The following is a 17078-nucleotide window of genomic DNA, read 5'->3' as shown; positions in this document are numbered from 1 at the left end:
TGCTTCACCCCCTAGACCTCCGCGTGCAGAAAGACGATCGTTACAAAGTGCAAGAGCAGCATTGCCCAAACCTCCAAGAAGTGAAGGACCTCCAGGCTATCAAGGATGAGGACATCCTTCTCAACTGTATTCTTTTCTCTCCTCCTCACATCAAAGCATCTTTTGATCATTTTCAACGACAGTAAATCGGACGGACATTGTTTTTTCTTTACATCAAGTTACGACGAGCTTACCATTACGGACATTTTTCGATTCACACACGCTCTAGACGAGCGAATCGTCTCTGCATTCTTTTGCTCATACCTTTACGCTTTCTTTTTGCTCAGTTGCGCACGATTCACATTCTTTTGTACATGGTTAAACACACCTCTCTTGACTTCCCTGCAAGATGGGTAGAGAAGGTTGTACCTTCTGTTACGACGTCGTTATTTCCCCTTCAATTTGTTTTTATATGGACATTTTTGCTATGAATTTGCGCTTTTTTCCTTTGCTCACCTTCTCTTACATGATCGTTTAGCACTTTTTGCTCATTCATTGCATGTATCTCATAAAATCAATGGAAAATGCAATGTTTGCCATCGAGGTAAAGGAGTGAGTGATTTTTATCATATAGTAAATCTAAGTTTAAAGCCGCTTCTTTGGGAATGTGTTGTTCTAACGCGGTGCAGACACGCACAGTAAGGCACGCTCATTCTCCACACTTCCGACCACAACCATTGCCAAGCGGATAACGATGGCAAACAAGATTCACGCTTCGATATAGTCAGCTTTAAGTAATTTTGGCTCTTTATGGCAGACGCTGGCAGGAAGATCGGCTTTATTCCAGCTCCATTACCAATCTTGCCAATCGAGATGCGAACATTTAACGATGGCGATCATGATACGGAAAGGGAGAGAGAAAACGAATTAGAACGAGGTCAAGGTTCACGTCTAGGTGCAATGAATCAAAGTAATGATGAATTGGCGGATTTGGCTGCTGGAGGTGGTTATACGCCTTATCTGGGTAGATTAACAGCGGTTGCATGTTTGTTAGGCTTACAATTCGGTTGGGATACAGGAATCGCGGCTGGAATGTTAGTTGCAATAAGAGATGATCTTGGTCATCCTCTTTCGGCAGGCGAACAAGAAGTGATTGTAAGTTCGACTACCGTAGGCGCAATCTTTGGAGCTTTATGTGCTGGAAGGTTGAGTGATTGGATCGGTAGGAAAAAGGTTATGGTCATTGCTGGCGTTCTGTTTGCTATTGGATCGATCGAACAAGCCGCAAGTCAAGTGGTACGTGAACTGGTCCTGGGAAGATTTCTTGTTGGAGGTGGCGTTGGTATGGCATCAATGATCGTTCCTACCTACTTGGCAGAATGTGCTCCACCTTCGATACGAGGTAGAATCATTGCTATTAACTCGATTCTTATCACCGGTGGTCAAGTGATTGCTTATTCCGTAGATGCTGCCTTTTACTCTTTACCACACGGATGGCGATGGATGGTATTGGCTGGAGGCATACCTGCAATCATTCAATTGATCGGACTATTCTATCTCGATGAATCTCCACGATGGTTAATTTCAAAAGGGAAACATGTAAGAGCAAGACACGTTCTCACACGCATTTATCCACTTGCCAGCAATCAAGCGATTGATCTGCACATCACCAAGATTGAAGAGAGCCTCAACCAAAGATCCACTGTATCGCAAGATCGTAATGTGCAATCTGATACAAGCAAATCAAACGATTTCCAAGCACAATGGAAATTGCTTTGGAGCGAAAAGTCGAACCGTAAAGCATTATTTCTTGCGTGTGGACTGCAAGCTGGGCAGCAATTGATCGGTGCGAATTCGATCTTGTACTACTCATCACGATTGCTTCTCATGGCTGGCTTTAATGCCAATCCGAATTTTGCAGCAATTTGGGTAGCCTTGGCAAATTTCATCGGAACGGTGATCGCACTTCGACTCGTTGATAGTATTGGCAGGAGAAAGCTTTTGCTCAGAGCGACAGCGGCAGCTACAGTCTCTTTGGCGTTCCTGGCCATTTCTCTTGGTCAGATCGATACTGGAAGTGTGACAGATCAGGCCGGTACACCCCCGCCAACGGCAAACCCAAGCGCTTGGGCTTATATCTCTCTGATTGCGATGGTGTTTTTCCTATTCTTTTATGCTCTCGGAATCGGAATCGTTCCTTGGCTTGTTCAAAGTGAGATCTTTTCTGGTTCTGCTCGAGGCGTTGGAGGTGGACTTGCAACGGCGACGAATTGGTCTATGAATTTGTTGACAAGTGCAACTTTCTTGGACCTCGTCAGGCTCATCACACCGCAAGGATCTTTTTGGCTTTACACAGTCGTTGGTGCTTTGACATGGACGTTTGCTTATACTTATCTTCCGGAATTGAAAGGCATCTCTATCAACGATGTACAAGCTGCTCTAGACAGTGATGACCCTTTCCGTTCTCAGGATGGCGCCCGAGGTGACTATGCTGCACTGAATCGACAAGATGATAGGGACGAGGAAGACGATGCTTTTGACGGTCGCGAGGACACATCGCTATAATATGATTTAATAGTGTAATACAAGTGTACAATAGAATACAAGTAGAAATACAAGTGCGAGAGATTGTCTAGCTATCCCTCTCGTCTTTCTGTGCGAGTGCTCGTTCTTTTGCCAAACGGGCGAGGATTCGTTCATGAAGTGATGTTTTTGTGCTCTTTTCTTTTTGACCATTTTTGTCCCTTTCAGCCTCTAGCTTGGTGAGAAGACGAGCTCTACGTTGGATAACTTCTAGTCGCAACGTATGTGCATCGTCTGACAAGACTTCAGCTCCCGCAACAGCGTCCTGACCTTCCTTTCGACGTGCAAGCAAGCGTTCAGATACACGCACCTCTGGCCAGTCATACGTTGCCCATGCGTCAAAAGCTGCCATTTTATCAGGATGAGCACCTGATCCAGCAGATATGAATCGTAAGAATGTATAAACTTCATGACAAAAGTGTTGAGCGCCTTCCATGCCCAAAAAGTCTGCCAAAAGGTTGATAGATTCGTTGGATTTGACGTGAAGTGATCGAAAGACATTGATAGAATAAGTTGCCAAGAAATCTACGTCAAAATTTGTCATCGGATAGGCCAGCAGTTCACGACGAATGAAGTGCAAGAGTATCTGTTGCAAAGAAGGAGTTTTAGCGATTACTTGTGGTGACGCTGGTGGCGCAAGACGAGAAGTTCGATTTGTGCCCATGTGTTTGCAATACAGAGACTGACGATAAACTCTTCTTCTGATCGAAAGTTGTTTCTCCCATCGTTCTGAAGCTTCTTGTTGATAATTCTCGTAGCGCGGTCTTGTACGATATGGATGCGGTCTGAACGATCGACTTTGTGCTTGAGAGGCTACTATCGAAAGAAGATCTGAACATCCCTTCTCTTCCCCTTTGACCTTTTCCGGTAGCCTGTGGCGAATATAATCGTCGTCAGTTCGAATTGAATGAATCACATAACCATCGATATCTGTATTGCAAAGTGGACATCTTTGATGAATTGCTGTCCATTGCATGATACAGCTGAAGCAGAAGAGTGAATGTTGACATGCTGGAAGGATGGTGCGATCTTGTATGTTTCCCAAACATATCAAACATGAATCTTCATCAAGTTCCTCCACGATGTCGCCAGAGATCATATCCTCGTCCAATGTGACATAATCGCCATCTTCTTTCTCTCCGCGTGAAGAGGATGCTACTTTTGACTCATCGAGCATCTATAGTATGATCGTTTGATGAAAACAAGGTATTTTCTCCACAAGCCGGGGATTCTGTTAACCCAGATTTCCAAAATTCCACTCGGCGCTTCTTTTGCCAAACGCTCGGCGTGAATGAACGCGGCTTTAAAGTTTAATGTATCCGTGCTCGCGGCCGAAGAAAATAGATGAGCATGATTGAATGCATCCCTATCACTTCAACAATCACCCCATAACAACAACACCGCCGCAACTTGCGAGACATCACCAGCACAAATCAATGGGGCGGAGGCTGTATCGTTGAATTACAAAGGTGGAAGCGTTTGGTAGAAAGTGGATTTGAGTAAGCTCATAGACACAGCATTCATATAACTTAGCAAATCGTTACTTTACTTCACATCCTCAACATATTTGACACGAGCATCATTTCTTTCGACAAGATGTCTTCGATTACATCTATGCTCACTGAGCCAACACAAGCGCCTACTTCTCCACCTTTGGCTGAAGAGCAGGAGAAGTACTCATCCTTGGCTCTTTTTGTCGTGCTCGCTTTGCTGATTGGAAGTTTTTGGACATCGTATTATCTCAAAATAAAACGAATCACTGCCATTCATGAAACGATTGTGGGCTTGTTCGCTGGTATGTTTGTTGGAGCCGTATTGCGAATTGGACCAGGAGAGCAAGTACAAAAGATGTTAAGTTTCAGTAATACGATCATGTTGAACGTTCTGCTTCCTCCAATCATCTTGGCAAGTGGTTACGACCTGCGACAAGAGAACTTTTTCCGGAACTTTGGTGTGATTCTGACATTCGCTTTTGCCGGCACTTTCATCAGTTCAATAGTGATCGGAGTGATTGCCTACTTGTGGACTCTCCTTCGTCTCGAATCATTGAACGTCACCCTTTTGGATTGTCTCATTTTCGGCTCAACACTCAGTGCAACTGATCCAGTTACCATCTTGGCCATCTTCAATACCTATAAAGTGGACCCGCAATTGTACAGCATTATTTTCGGCGAAAGTTTGCTAAACGATGCCGTATCTATCGTCATGTTTGACGTATTGTCCACCTTCCGACACAAGCATATTAGCGTTGCGTCAATCTTCCATGGATTTGGACTTTTCATCTTTATCTTCACATTCAGTTTGGCTTTGGGTGTCGCCTTCGGACTAGGATGTTCGTTGATGCTGAAGCATAGTAGACTTTCGACCTATCCGCCTCTCGAAACTGCATTGGTGCTATTGATCGCTTATACCAGCTACTTCTTCAGTAATGGAGTGACAATGAGCGGTATCGTCAGTCTTCTCTTCTGCGGTATCACACTCAAGCATTATGCATATCACAATATGTCAAGAAGAACGCAAAGGGCTACTCGATACATTTTTCAAACACTGGCCAATTTATCGGAGAACTTTATTTTTATCTACCTTGGTCTCAGTCTGTTCACGCAAGACATGCTGGTTTACAAACCTTTATTCATTATCGTCACAGTCGCAGCTGTCGTTGCATCTCGTTATGCTGCTGTATTCCCGATCGCAGGATTGGTCAACATGGTCAAACGTGCCCGACAACGTAAACGTAGACGTTCGGGCGCAGGAACTATTAGAAGTGCCAATAGTGCAGAAGAAGAGCTACCACGGGAATACCAAATCATGTTGTTCTGGGCAGGATTGCGTGGTGCCGTCGGCTTTGCTTTATCGGCCGGTATTGAAGGTCAATATGCAGCAGCATTGCAAACCACTGTCCTGGTTGCTGTAGTATTGACAGTGATTGTATTTGGTGGAACGACTGCACAAATGTTGGAGATCCTTGGAATCAGGACGGGTGTTGAAGATGATGAAGGAGATTCAACGGATGAAGAAGAAGAGGCAGAAATTGCTGCTCTACGTATTCGCTCGATGCGCAACAGACGGAGATCAGTCGCTAGATCTGGACAGAATGGTAGAGGCAAATTTGCTCCTGAATCACAGTCTCTCTATACTGATGCTGAGGAAGGTAGCGCATTGAATCACTCTGGTAACGCAAGCTGGCAAAACGGCTCTCAGCCAGTACGTGATTATGTCGTGGATGATGATAATTCATCAAGTTCTACAGAAGTCTTACCACCCAAATCTACCAATACAACATTGGGCGGAGCAGTTTCTGGATTGCGAACACAAACTGAAGAGTTTGCAGTACCACCTGAAGAAGAGACAAACATCAAACGCTTCTTAGATCGAGCAGGTTTGATTATGCGAGACGGAAGATGGTTTTCTACATTGGATCAAAGGTATTTGACGCCTTTGTTCACCAACAGCGTTGCCAGTCGTAAACACGAAGAACGAAAAGCAATGCGAAGGGGAGAAGCTGCATTAGCATCTTCTATGGGCACAGCTGAAACACCTTCGAGCGGAATGGGTGGTATTTCAGGTACGGCTTGGCATCAAGGTGGCGGTATGAGTAGTACGAGCGATTTAGGACCGCTAGGACCTCTTTCGGAACGGGATGCAGATGTGGTTGATGAAGATGACGAAGATGAAGGATTTGTTAGACCTCTTAATACGTCTACGTCCACCACTGGCTTTAATAATCCAAGTAGTGGTCGTCAAACACCAATCAGACGAGCTGCAAGTCGGACAGGCTCAACAGATGATTTACCAGGGACAGGGTCAAATCCATCATCTTCTCGCGTAACTGGTGCCTTTTCTCCTTAATTGTTGGTTTGGACATGTTTGCTTTATTCCCCATAAATTTGTACAATATCATGCGATCGGCAGACAGCCAAAATGATAGATGCTATATATTTCATATTGAATACAATTAGGATACAATTACAGTGTTGAAAGATTTTTCACTTCAATCATCCTACCTTTCGTGCTCCACGAATAGCACCGCCCACACAACTCACCACAATCTCTTCAACAAAAGCAGCAGCAGCCTCTTCTTCCTCATCTTCATCTGCTTCCGTTCGTGCTAGCTCGTGTCTCTGCGATTTTAGCTGGAATGTGATGCCCATAAATTGACGTAAATCTCGTAGCGTCACGATGGCTTGTGGAGTTAGTTGACCAAACCGGGCTTTTCCAACATCTTCTGGTCCTAGGGCCATGAGTAAGAGTGCCATGGATTGATGTGTTCTTGGCACACATCCTCGTGTGGCAATTTCGGTCAAGAGCATCCTTGCTGCTTCTATTGCAACCTCTTCAGGTGTTTGACCCGGTTTTGAGATACACTCTGAGCAATGCAAAGCACCCGTATTGCTACTTGCAACCAACGATAATCCAAATCCAGGCGATTTTCCTGCTTCTTCACCTCTATACACATCAGCAAACAAGTAAAGATCAGGAATGTACCTGTTCAATATTCCACGTGCTGCTTCTACCATTCGATTGGCCATTTGAGGACTAACTCTTGTCGCACTTGCAACTCCTCTGATTCGTTTTATTCTTCCTGCATTTGTGAAATCTAATGTTCTCAGCATTCCACCCATATTACCTGCACCACTTGAGGCGGCATTTGGGAGTAATGGACAGCGAAAGTAAACGCATCCGCCTCCTAGAGGTGCTGCACCGCGAGCTGTGATTCGTAATTCGAGAGAAGAGGCCAATGAGGACGCAGACGGTAGGAACAAACTCAAGATGGGCAGGGAAACCGTTCTAATCAAATCAACTCCAAGATCGTGTTCGCCTGTAGTGATACCTTTGAGAGTTAGACTAAGCTCTTTTTTGGCAAAAGGTGCTAAAACGATGATCCATTCGAGATAATAACCAACTTCCCTTGATGTTCCACAATCATGCTGTACATGACCACCCGTTAGCGTTCCTGGTTTGAAACTTAAAGATGTTCCTGTATATCCAATCTCAATCTTACTGCCGTTTGTAATCTTCTCCAATAACCTCAAGAAACCTGCTTCATATTCACGTAAACCTGGCGAAGTACTCTTTGCACGTATACCTGTGATCACAACAGGTCGACCAGTCAAAATTGATAAAACCAATCGAGCTCGTAAATTGTGATGGCCTTGAAACCGTACAAGACGTTCATGTGTGTTTTGGTTTGGCTTGCTCTTCGAAGAGCTTGAAGCTGATGCCGCCATGTCCGGGTATATAAATGGTGTCAAAGTCAAGAAAGGGTGAAGAGCATGCAGGATAATGTTCTTGTCTGAAGTCAAATTCCAAAAAATTCAATTCACGTGCGTATACTTAAAAAATCAATTCAAGCTTGAACAGCGCGTCCGAGGAATTCACGCCTTGGATGGCCGCCCTTGAAAGCATTCATTCGCTCTTAACGCTACTCCGCACTAAACAGTTTGCGTGCATACATACACGAATCTGCATGAGCTGTAAATCTACAACAATACCACCAAGACAACCTCAAAAGTCATCATGACGCTGGTAGAGGGAGAAGAGCTACAAAGGCTTTGGACTTTGGTATCAGAGCTATCTTCACAATTGAGTGCAAATCAACAATTATGTCAATCATTACAAGCTCAAGCGGATGAGTTGAAAGGGCAAGCATTGCATTCAGGAACAGGATATACCTTGAGAAGGTTCAACTTGGATATTTCCAAAGAGAAATTTGAATCAGAATTGGAAAAAGTTAATTCTCAACTAGTGATGGAAAATCAACAATTAGCACATGAAAACAAACAGATCAGTATCCTATTACGCGAGTATGAATCTACTCTTGAAACGATCATGGCCAAATTTCGATCATTCTCACATGCTACACAACAACATACCCTAGCCCTTACATCGCATTATGAAACATTGCTCTCAAATAACGCCTATGAGGTTGCCAACGCCGATCTTCGTGCCAATACTGCTTTCAGCGAACATCTTTCACATCTAGGCAGTCTTGTACGTTTGGCTTTACGTGACTTTGAAGGAGAAGCCAACGAAGAACACGATGACGCTCAGACTCACGACGTCGATCCATTCGAAGCAGAAGGCTATCGTGTCGGCTCGCCATCGGGTGCAGGACCAAGCGGTCCATCGCTTGCACTAGCCGGCGACACCGTTCATTCGTCCTCCTCTTCATCGCCTGCATTACACAAAGTCAATTCAAAGAAAGTCAAACAGCCTTATGGATCAGCTGCAGGAAGCAATCCAAAGTGGCATGGGACTGGTGGCTATACTGGCTTCCAAGGTGATCCAAATGCAGAAGTTGCCAATCATGCTCTAGAGAATCGAATTGAAGAAGAACGTTTACGCGAAGAGAATGAGATGTTACGAAACTTACTTCGGATAAGCACAGATTTGACACCAGAAGTTGCTGAAAGGCTCGGTATCGAAATGCCACCACCGCCTACAGCAAGTTCATCTTCCGGCTGGCCAGGATCGGCGAAGTTGAGCCTTGGAAAACCACGGGGAAGTAGGAAATCACTCGGAGAGACTTCCCTCAGTGCAATAGCTCCAGCGGAGAATTCTGCGGACGAAAAGCATGACAGCAGTACCGAGCAACACGACGGGCTACGTCAAATTTCCGAAGACGCTGGCGATCATGAGACAGCCATAGAAGATGAAGAACACATCACAGAGTCTGACACGATTTCTCCATCGTCTACACAAACACAAAAGTCTGATCTTGCACATGGTCTCGATCACGTCACGGAAGGTGCTGGAGCACCGCCTCAACTTTCCGACACAGCAGATGGTTCTGATATTGGACTGTCGTCCCCTAGTGGTGGTATTGTCATCACACCAGACAATCTAGAACAAGTCACCGAAGTGGAAGCTAGTGAGAATGATGAACAGTCCATTTCCTCTACAGCTTTGGGACTTCAAAGTATGACAGCCGCCACTGCAAAGATGGAAACTTCTCCAGCCCATGATCTAGTCGATGCTGGCACGTCGCAAACCGAAGATCACAGTAGCGGTAGCGGTAGTAGCAGTAGCAGCAACAGTAGTAGTGATGGCGAAAGTAACGATAGTAACGAAACAACCTCAACGCAACATGAAAGTCCGCAAAGTTCTCGCGCAGACAAGCTATTGGACGAGACTGAACACAAGCTGAAAGAGGCAACTTTAGATAGCAAAGATGTTGATGTCGTGTCCGAGTCAACACCATCACAAGTGACCTCAAAGAACTCATCTGAAGAGTAGCCTTTCCCCCTTAGCCAATTCATAGACATGATCACACTTCATCATTTGTATACCACGCAATGCAACATCTTTAATGATTTACAATATACGATTGATCGCGATGATGATGTCAAGTACATTAATGCATAACTATGCGAAATTAAAACAGAGATTAATTACAAAAATTTGTGATTTTTGCCGTAAGCAGCTTCACGATCTAAATCTGTATTTGCCAAAGCATTACCGATTGCCTCAATGCCATCTTCAAGATAAGCAGAGCGTTTTTCAGCTTCTTCTGGCGTTCGTGCTGCCTCGATACCTGCATCATAAAACTCATCCACTTCGTTCCCACTCTCTCCTCCGTTTATATCGCGATCATAGTCATCTACATCGCTTGGGATACTGATCCGTCCATGTGACTTTGGTCCGAGTAAGTTTGTGTCATGTTTCGAAGCATTAGCAACGCCTGAATCACCAGCATTCGTGGAAGATTCATGTAAATCCTCAGCGCTGACGAATTGATTTTCATCGAAATTGTGTATAGCTAGCAATTCAGGTTGTTGTGATCGCACAGGAGTTCCTCCCGAATTTTGTTCTAACATTTTCAACAATTCATCTGCTTCGAACATCTTGCCAGCTTCTGGTCCAGGCGAAGGTGTAGCAGAAGTATCTTTTTCGACGATCGAAAGACCAGTGCTTACGCTCAGCTTTCCGGCACTGTGACCTGAACGACGGGTCGAAAGTGGCTCATTTGAAGGAGGTGGTGAATTGACTGTGAGCTTGGGCTCTTGTTGCTGTTGCTCTCCTTCTTCTTCACCGCCACTTCGTTCTGCCTCTTTTGTGATCGAATCAGAGATGGCGTGCATGTTTTGTTGTGATTCTTGATTGGATGTTCCTCTACCTCTTTTGCTCGCTTCTCGTTTACCAGAAAATGCTCTTCTGCTTCTCGTAATACCGCCAGAAACTCTACGTGCGCTCGAGTTTGATTCTTTTCGAGCTACACCTGAGATGGAGGAAGTGTTTGAAGCTGGTCCATCATCGGTTAAACTATATTTACGTACCCCTTTGACGGATGCCATAGCCCCTGCCTCTTCGGCTTGCACTTCGTAGGACGACGATGTTTTCGCAGCACTGGACGACCCAGGAGACATTATTTCTTCATTACCTCCTGAGGGAACAGGAGCAGATCTTGTATTCTCGTAAGAGCTTGTTGAATCACGTGTCTTCGATTGTTTAGAACCACGAGGACGAGTACTCGACTCGGTGCTATTGCGAACAATGCTTGAAGCTTCTGTCACCAAAGGAGTGTCATCGATCTCGGTAGATCCTCTGACGATAGAAGATGCATCTGTGGATGTTGATGTACTTCCTTGACGTACATTCTTGCGCTGCAATGTTGTCTTTGAAGCAAGAGGTACATCTGCACTGCTTGATACCTGACCAAATGCGGGACCTTCATCAGTAGAAGCACCTCCTCGCTTTTCGCTGCTACCTCGACGACCGAAAGCAGAAGCTGCAACAGTGCCACGACCTGATGGCATGCTGAAAGCAGGTGCACTGCCTGATAGCGCTGGTAATCCTTCCACCGCCGGACGTTTGTAGTCTTTGACAGGCAAAGGAGGCACTGTTTCTTGGGCATGTGTTCCACGACCAAAAGTAGACCAAGACTCTGATCCGAAAGAATCTGGAAGAGGTGAATCGCCAGTCTGACTGCCGGCAAGGCTGCCTCCGTTTTCACCATTTCTAAACATACTGCTTGAGAAGCTCGTAGATGTAAAAGTGCTGTCCCTGTGTGAACCATGGCCTCCGTAACTTTGATTTTCACCTCTTCTACGTGAAGCAAATGCGCTTCCACGTGGGCTCACATTAGCTGCCATAGGACCGCTTGCCACTTTTCGACTGGAAGGTTCATCTCCATTAACCGATCCATTTGCGCTATGATCACGAGCCGGTCTGGCAGCATTTTGTAACATCAAAGGCTGCAATCCATGATGCCCATTTGACGAACTTTGACTGTGATTTTGATTTTGACTACTGGATTTTGGACTGCCACGTACTCCTGCAACAGCGGCAGCATGCTGAAGAGAAGGAAGATGAGCGAATCTATTGAAATTGCCAGCAGCTGGACTTCCGTTAACTGATGAAGAAGCATCATGGGCACCATCAAAGGAAGAAAGCGAGCCAGGTGATGAGCCATTACCAGCTGTGGGAGTATGACCATGCCCTTCGCTACCATTCTCGCGACCAACAAGATTGTTTGCTGCTGCAAGCCTATTCACAGAAACAAAGCCGCTCGGCACTCGGCCTGTAAAATTGAATTCTTGTCGCTCTGGCGGGCTATCCAAAACGTTTGGGATGGGCAAATTCGGCGGCACGGTAGACCACCGCAAAGAAGGATGCATGGTCTCTTCGTCTGGCTTCAATGCATTCGGAGAAGAGTTTGCATCGCTACCGACGCGCAGCCTTTGAAACCAATTCGATCCCATTTCTGACAACGAGGTGTTGGTTCCATCACTTTGCATCTTGCCCTCCCTTGTAGGAGTAGATTGTACATTTTTAGATCCTGACCAGGTAGCCATAGCTTTCGCTTGCCAATTTGTGCTGGCTTTACTAATACTAGCTGCCGCATCACTTGTTTGTATAGCTTCCGCGTATTTCTGGAAACGTGTTGCGGGAGAAGCTGAAGATGGTGTGTTCATCGCTTGAGCTAAACGATCAGACACTCTTCTGGGTGTGACGGCATTCTTTTGAGATGAGGCTGAGGGCGATCGCCATTCTCGGAATGCATTCAATGCTTTATCACGCAAATTGGAATTGAGATCCTCGTCTTGCGTGGGAGGTGCATCGCCGGTCAGGGGAGCGGCCATACGTCTTTGTCGGAACAAGATTGCCATTTCCAAAATTGGCCCAATGTCGTCATCCGGATACGTTTGCAGGATGCTCATTGCTTGGGTAAAGACATCCTCTTCTTCCGAATCTGAATCGCTGAGTGCATCTAAGAGCTGACCGCGAATGTTGATCAAAAGAGCACATGAAATATCTATCAAGAAATCGATCTTCGGTGACGTATTATCCGATTCTGCTCCTTTCGATTCGTTTGATTCGGCCAGAAGGGCGTCCCACACACGAGCAAGTGAGGGTAAAGATAATTCCGTGCAAAGCAGACACGCCAGCCATCGGAATGAATAGTATGGTAACCTTGGGTCGAGAGAGTGATCCTGAAGTGTCCTCCACAATTCACTGTCCAACCAACGAAGTCTAAGACTAAATCGCTTAAGAAGCGAACCCATTCCGCTTGACCCTTTTTGTGTATTTGCTAAATTCGATTGTTGTCGGTCATTCGATACTCGTAGATTTGCACTGGCGTGATCGATTCCATCGAAGTCGTACAAATCCCGCACTTCTCCAACCAGAGCCGAGAAACACCAGAAAGCATCAGCCTCTGCATGATCCCCGCTATCTCCATCAGATGAAGAAGTTGCGTTCTCGTCATCCTCGGATATAGGCGTGGGCATAGCAGAGCTCGTTCCAAATATGTACAGCACAATGAACAGCACCTCATTCATCCCTTGTACGTAGCCTATGCTAGGGTTGAGCAAGGCATAAATGTACAAGATGCGCAAGAGAGAATGCCAGTGCCGATCAGTGTACGTTCGAGCACTTTTTCCAGATTCAATGTTTGCTTCTCTAAGTGGTGTCTCAATAGGAAGGCCGGACAAAGGCGTTTCCATTTGAGCTGGACTGGCAGGTTGTAAGGTGATAGAAGGCCTGTCTTCTCGAATGGGGGTCGTTGGAGATGGTGCCATAAGTGAATCTTGCCGTCTACATTCAGGGGATGTTACTTCGATCTTCTCGCCCTTTGATTGTCCAGCCATAGCCCTTTCCTGTTCGATCAGATATGCATAATCAGCGTTGATTTGCTCTAGTCTATGTAATAAGCCATGTCGTTGCGCAAGTCGTGGAACTGCCTTGAGGTTTGGTTGATCGGATTCTGGCAAAGGAGCTAGCGGACAGTCTGTGCTAGGTTGTACTTCTTGACGATAAAAAGCAAAAGCGTTCTTTCGGGATCTTGCTAAATCTCGAAATATTTGATCTAGAAGTGCATCTCGTTCTGACAATTTTCCCGGCAAAGACGAGCGGTTTTCGGAGGAAGAAGACGCTTCATTGCTAGGGTCAAGTTGGTCATCACTTGGCAAAAAGTCGGAAACGAATTGATAATATTCCGCTCTTCTTTTATTCAGAGTTTTTGTCCATTGAGCTTTGTCTGGTGAAAGATAGCCTAACAGAACTCTCCATGCCTGTGCTCTGAGCCATCCATCGGTTGAAGAAGAGGATCTGTCTGGAATACCACCTGCTTGCAAACATAAATGACGAAGGCTGTATACATCTGCGATATTATGACCTGGCAATAGATCTGTTGGATCTAATAAAGCACGAAATGAACGTAAACGTTGCGATTGCTGGCTTGCTTGTGATTGCGACATGATGAGAAAGAGTAGATCTACAGCCAGGAAGATCAGAAGAAGATGCCGAAAGAAAGAGGTTTGAATGGGATCTACCCTTTCAAATCGAAATCATGTAGGATGAAAGCTGTGCTGGATTTGACAACAACAACAAATTCTAGTTTTAGTGTTTTTGATGGACGGAGGAAAGTGAAATGAATCTTTCATGAAGAAAGAATGAATGCTTGCGCCTGTACTATTTTAATCTAAAAAGTGTCAATTCATTTCTCTCTCTTTACAATCACGCGCTAATCGGCAACACTGGCCCAGCGCACTGCCGCTCAACAACAAAAAGCGGAGCGGAGAGTGAATGCAGATTGCCATGATGATCAGATGCATTCATGGCAACGATGGTTAGTATACAACGACGCCTTCTTTACGCCATCATATGATCATCACTTCCCAAAATAGATGCCATCACTGCTATACATCGTTGCAAAATGAAAGCAGTACTTTGCATTCTAGATTCGCGTGCCTAACGCCCATTTGGGTAGTACACCGCTTAGATTTAGGCTTTATCGCTGAGCTTTTGCGCGCACGGGCTGAATGGGGGCATTAGAGCATTGTGTTTTTGAGAAAATTAAACTTGCGTGCATTAAGCATAAGGTCATAAATCTTATATTTCTTCTCCTAATGATCAACAACCATCACAATCAAAATTCACATCTTTTTCTTTGACTACACCGTCTAACCGACCAATTCTCATTTTACAGACCTTGCAATCATGTCACAAGCTGCTACCGTTCCTTGTGCTTACAAGGTTGGTAAAACATTGGGTCAAGGAACATATGCCGTCGTTAAAGAGGCTGTTCATATCAAAACAGGCCAATACTATGCATGCAAGGTTATCAGTAAAAAGTTGATGGAAGGACGTGAGCATATGGTACGAAATGAAATCGCAGCACTCAAGAAAGTATCGCAAGGGCACAGATCGATTGTAACTTTGGTGGACTACTTCGAAACAATGAACAACCTGTACCTCGTCACTGATTTATGTGTAGGAGGAGAATTGTTCGATCGTATATGCGAACGTGGAAGTTATTACGAACAAGATGCAGCACACATTGTCAAAACAATCACTTCTGCTGTTGCATACTTGCACGGACAAGGCATCGTTCATCGTGATTTGAAACCAGAAAACCTGCTGTTCCGCGACAAGAGCGAGAATTCAGATTTACTTATTGCCGATTTTGGTCTCTCACGTGTGGTTGATGATGAAAAGATGACGGTCTTGAGCACGACATGTGGTACACCTGGCTACATGGCACCTGAGATCTTTAAGAAATCAGGACACGGAAAGCCTGTGGATATGTGGGCAACAGGAGTGATAACATACTTCTTGTTATGTGGTTATACACCTTTCGATCGTGATACAACAATGGAGGAAATGCAGGCAATCATCAATGCAGACTATTCGTTCGAACCTGCCGTCTACTGGCAAGGCGTAAGCCAAGAAGCTCGTGATTTCATTAATAAACTTTTAACAATCGATCCACAAGCACGAATGACAGCACAACAAGCATTGGAACATCCATGGCTATCGACCAAGGCATCTGTCGAAAGTGGAGATCAACGCGATTTGTTACCCGACATCAAGAGCGCTTTCAATGCAAAACGTACGTTCAGAAAAGCAGTTCACGGTATTCGTTTGATCAACAGATTACGCTCAGAAACGGCCGACGTGCCAAAGGAAGAAATGGAACAAATAGCAAAAGGAATCGAAGATGCCGAAAAGGAATCAGCAAACGTGCACGAAGTATTTGCCCAATAAGAACCGAAATAAGTCTGTGAATAACTCAACACCCGTCCAAAGCATCGTTACCCTTCCTCGGTAGTATATTTGTCTAATTTCCGTCTGCTTTTATTTGTATCTTATTTATCTTTCTCTTCCATTCAATATTATATGTCCAAATTCATCACACATCCTGAGAAGGATTTGCCATATTGATGGCACGGGAATTCTATAACGCCCTCATGTTCGGTCGCCGCTTTGAAAATTCTCCAATTTGCGGACGGCTAAATAGATGGCAAATCTGAGGTTGAATTGACGACGGAAATGCGAGAACTTCATTAGTCCACCCTTTGTCGCAATGGCAAGATCGAAAGAACATAAATAGGAGGAGTCAATCAAAGGGAAGCACAATTCCTCCTCCATCAAAGTCCCAAGTCTTTCTCAAGATGGCTTCCAAGATGTTTCTCCCTTTGATTGCTTTAATCTCTGCTTTTGTCTTACTCTCTTCAACTATCAATGCTCAAAAAGCAGGTCCATGCGATTTAGGTGAAAAGAAAGGATTGATCGTATACTTCGATTTATCGGCATGCGACGCAACTCTTCGTTCAAGAGTTGAACCTCGTGCTATTCGTTACGTCAAAAAAGAACCTCATCTATATGCAGGTTTAAAAGAAGCACCAAATACGATTTGTATTCCAGATGCTGAATTTCAAGCAAACTTTTACCTTGATGATGGTAAACAAAGTGCTGCAGTTTCAAGCATTAACGTTCAAAAGACCGCAACGGGCGTTCAGGCATTTTATCAAACTCATTCTGATGATCAACCTTTTCATCCGGGCACTCGTCCACATTTACCAGTCATCGCTCCTTTGGCAAACATTCGTTTCGCTGATACACCTCAAAGTCATCCAAAGATTAGCGAAACTTCCACTGCAAATGATGTCTTGACGTCAAGCAATCCTGCCAATGCTCTCTACATCTACTACTGCTCTGAAGCTTGAACGAAGGCATCAATATGATCTGAAGTTATGGCACTCGAATCTCAAACGAATTGCATCACACCTGAT

General features: G+C 44.9%; 8 protein-coding genes across 8 annotated transcripts; 5 read left to right on the top strand and 3 right to left on the bottom strand.

Moving 5' to 3' along the window:
- Nucleotides 1–939: 939 nt before the first annotated feature.
- FA14DRAFT_120161 (general substrate transporter) lies at nt 940–2544 on the top strand (the record flags this gene model as incomplete). The annotated part of the gene is made up of 1 exon (XM_025496390.1): nt 940–2544. One exon carries the CDS (start codon nt 940–942, stop codon nt 2542–2544), a length of 1605 nt encoding a protein of 534 aa, XP_025356122.1.
- On the bottom strand, nt 2501–3796 carry FA14DRAFT_160814 (uncharacterized protein). Its single transcript, XM_025498843.1, has one exon. It carries the CDS (start codon nt 3737–3739, stop codon nt 2612–2614), a length of 1128 nt encoding a protein of 375 aa, XP_025356121.1. The 5' UTR covers nt 3740–3796; the 3' UTR covers nt 2501–2611.
- Nucleotides 3797–3944: 148 nt separating this feature from the next.
- Nucleotides 3945–6641, top strand: FA14DRAFT_160813 (sodium/hydrogen exchanger). The gene has a single exon (XM_025498842.1). It carries the CDS (start codon nt 4159–4161, stop codon nt 6409–6411), a length of 2253 nt encoding a protein of 750 aa, XP_025356120.1. The 5' UTR covers nt 3945–4158; the 3' UTR covers nt 6412–6641.
- On the bottom strand, nt 6485–7841 carry FA14DRAFT_47177 (18S rRNA biogenesis protein). The gene has a single exon (XM_025502399.1). The coding sequence runs from the start codon at nt 7788–7790 to the stop codon at nt 6558–6560; it is 1233 nt and encodes a 410-aa protein (XP_025356119.1). The 5' UTR covers nt 7791–7841; the 3' UTR covers nt 6485–6557.
- Nucleotides 7842–8065: 224 nt separating this feature from the next.
- On the top strand, nt 8066–9953 carry FA14DRAFT_160812 (uncharacterized protein). Its single transcript, XM_025498841.1, has one exon. The coding sequence runs from the start codon at nt 8080–8082 to the stop codon at nt 9796–9798; it is 1719 nt and encodes a 572-aa protein (XP_025356118.1). The 5' UTR covers nt 8066–8079; the 3' UTR covers nt 9799–9953.
- On the bottom strand, nt 9882–14507 carry FA14DRAFT_47172 (RabGAP/TBC). Its single transcript, XM_025502398.1, has one exon. It carries the CDS (start codon nt 14259–14261, stop codon nt 9954–9956), a length of 4308 nt encoding a protein of 1435 aa, XP_025356117.1. The 5' UTR covers nt 14262–14507; the 3' UTR covers nt 9882–9953.
- A 16-nt stretch (nt 14508–14523) lies between these two features.
- Nucleotides 14524–16133, top strand: FA14DRAFT_167786 (putative calmodulin-dependent protein kinase type 1). Its single transcript, XM_025500110.1, has one exon. The coding sequence runs from the start codon at nt 15004–15006 to the stop codon at nt 16048–16050; it is 1047 nt and encodes a 348-aa protein (XP_025356116.1). The 5' UTR covers nt 14524–15003; the 3' UTR covers nt 16051–16133.
- A 324-nt stretch (nt 16134–16457) lies between these two features.
- Nucleotides 16458–17012, top strand: FA14DRAFT_155226 (uncharacterized protein; the record flags this gene model as incomplete). Its single annotated transcript, XM_025497741.1, has 1 exon — nt 16458–17012. The coding sequence occupies one exon, from the start codon at nt 16458–16460 to the stop codon at nt 17010–17012; it is 555 nt and encodes a 184-aa protein (XP_025356115.1).
- Between the last annotated feature and the right edge of the window lie 66 nt (nt 17013–17078).

Source organism: Meira miltonrushii (assembly GCF_003144205.1).
Source record: "Meira miltonrushii strain MCA 3882 unplaced genomic scaffold FA14scaffold_2, whole genome shotgun sequence".
NCBI lineage: Eukaryota > Fungi > Basidiomycota > Exobasidiomycetes > Exobasidiales > Brachybasidiaceae > Meira > Meira miltonrushii.
This window is presented reverse-complemented; position numbering and strand designations above follow the sequence as displayed.

Coding starts and splice junctions, on each gene's coding strand:
- FA14DRAFT_160814 (XM_025498843.1), bottom strand. CDS start 3,739: ATGCTCGATGAGTCAAAAGTAGCATCCTCTTCACGCGGAGAGAAAGAA.
- FA14DRAFT_160813 (XM_025498842.1), top strand. CDS start 4,159: ATGTCTTCGATTACATCTATGCTCACTGAGCCAACACAAGCGCCTACT.
- FA14DRAFT_47177 (XM_025502399.1), bottom strand. CDS start 7,790: ATGGCGGCATCAGCTTCAAGCTCTTCGAAGAGCAAGCCAAACCAAAAC.
- FA14DRAFT_160812 (XM_025498841.1), top strand. CDS start 8,080: ATGACGCTGGTAGAGGGAGAAGAGCTACAAAGGCTTTGGACTTTGGTA.
- FA14DRAFT_47172 (XM_025502398.1), bottom strand. CDS start 14,261: ATGTCGCAATCACAAGCAAGCCAGCAATCGCAACGTTTACGTTCATTT.
- FA14DRAFT_167786 (XM_025500110.1), top strand. CDS start 15,004: ATGTCACAAGCTGCTACCGTTCCTTGTGCTTACAAGGTTGGTAAAACA.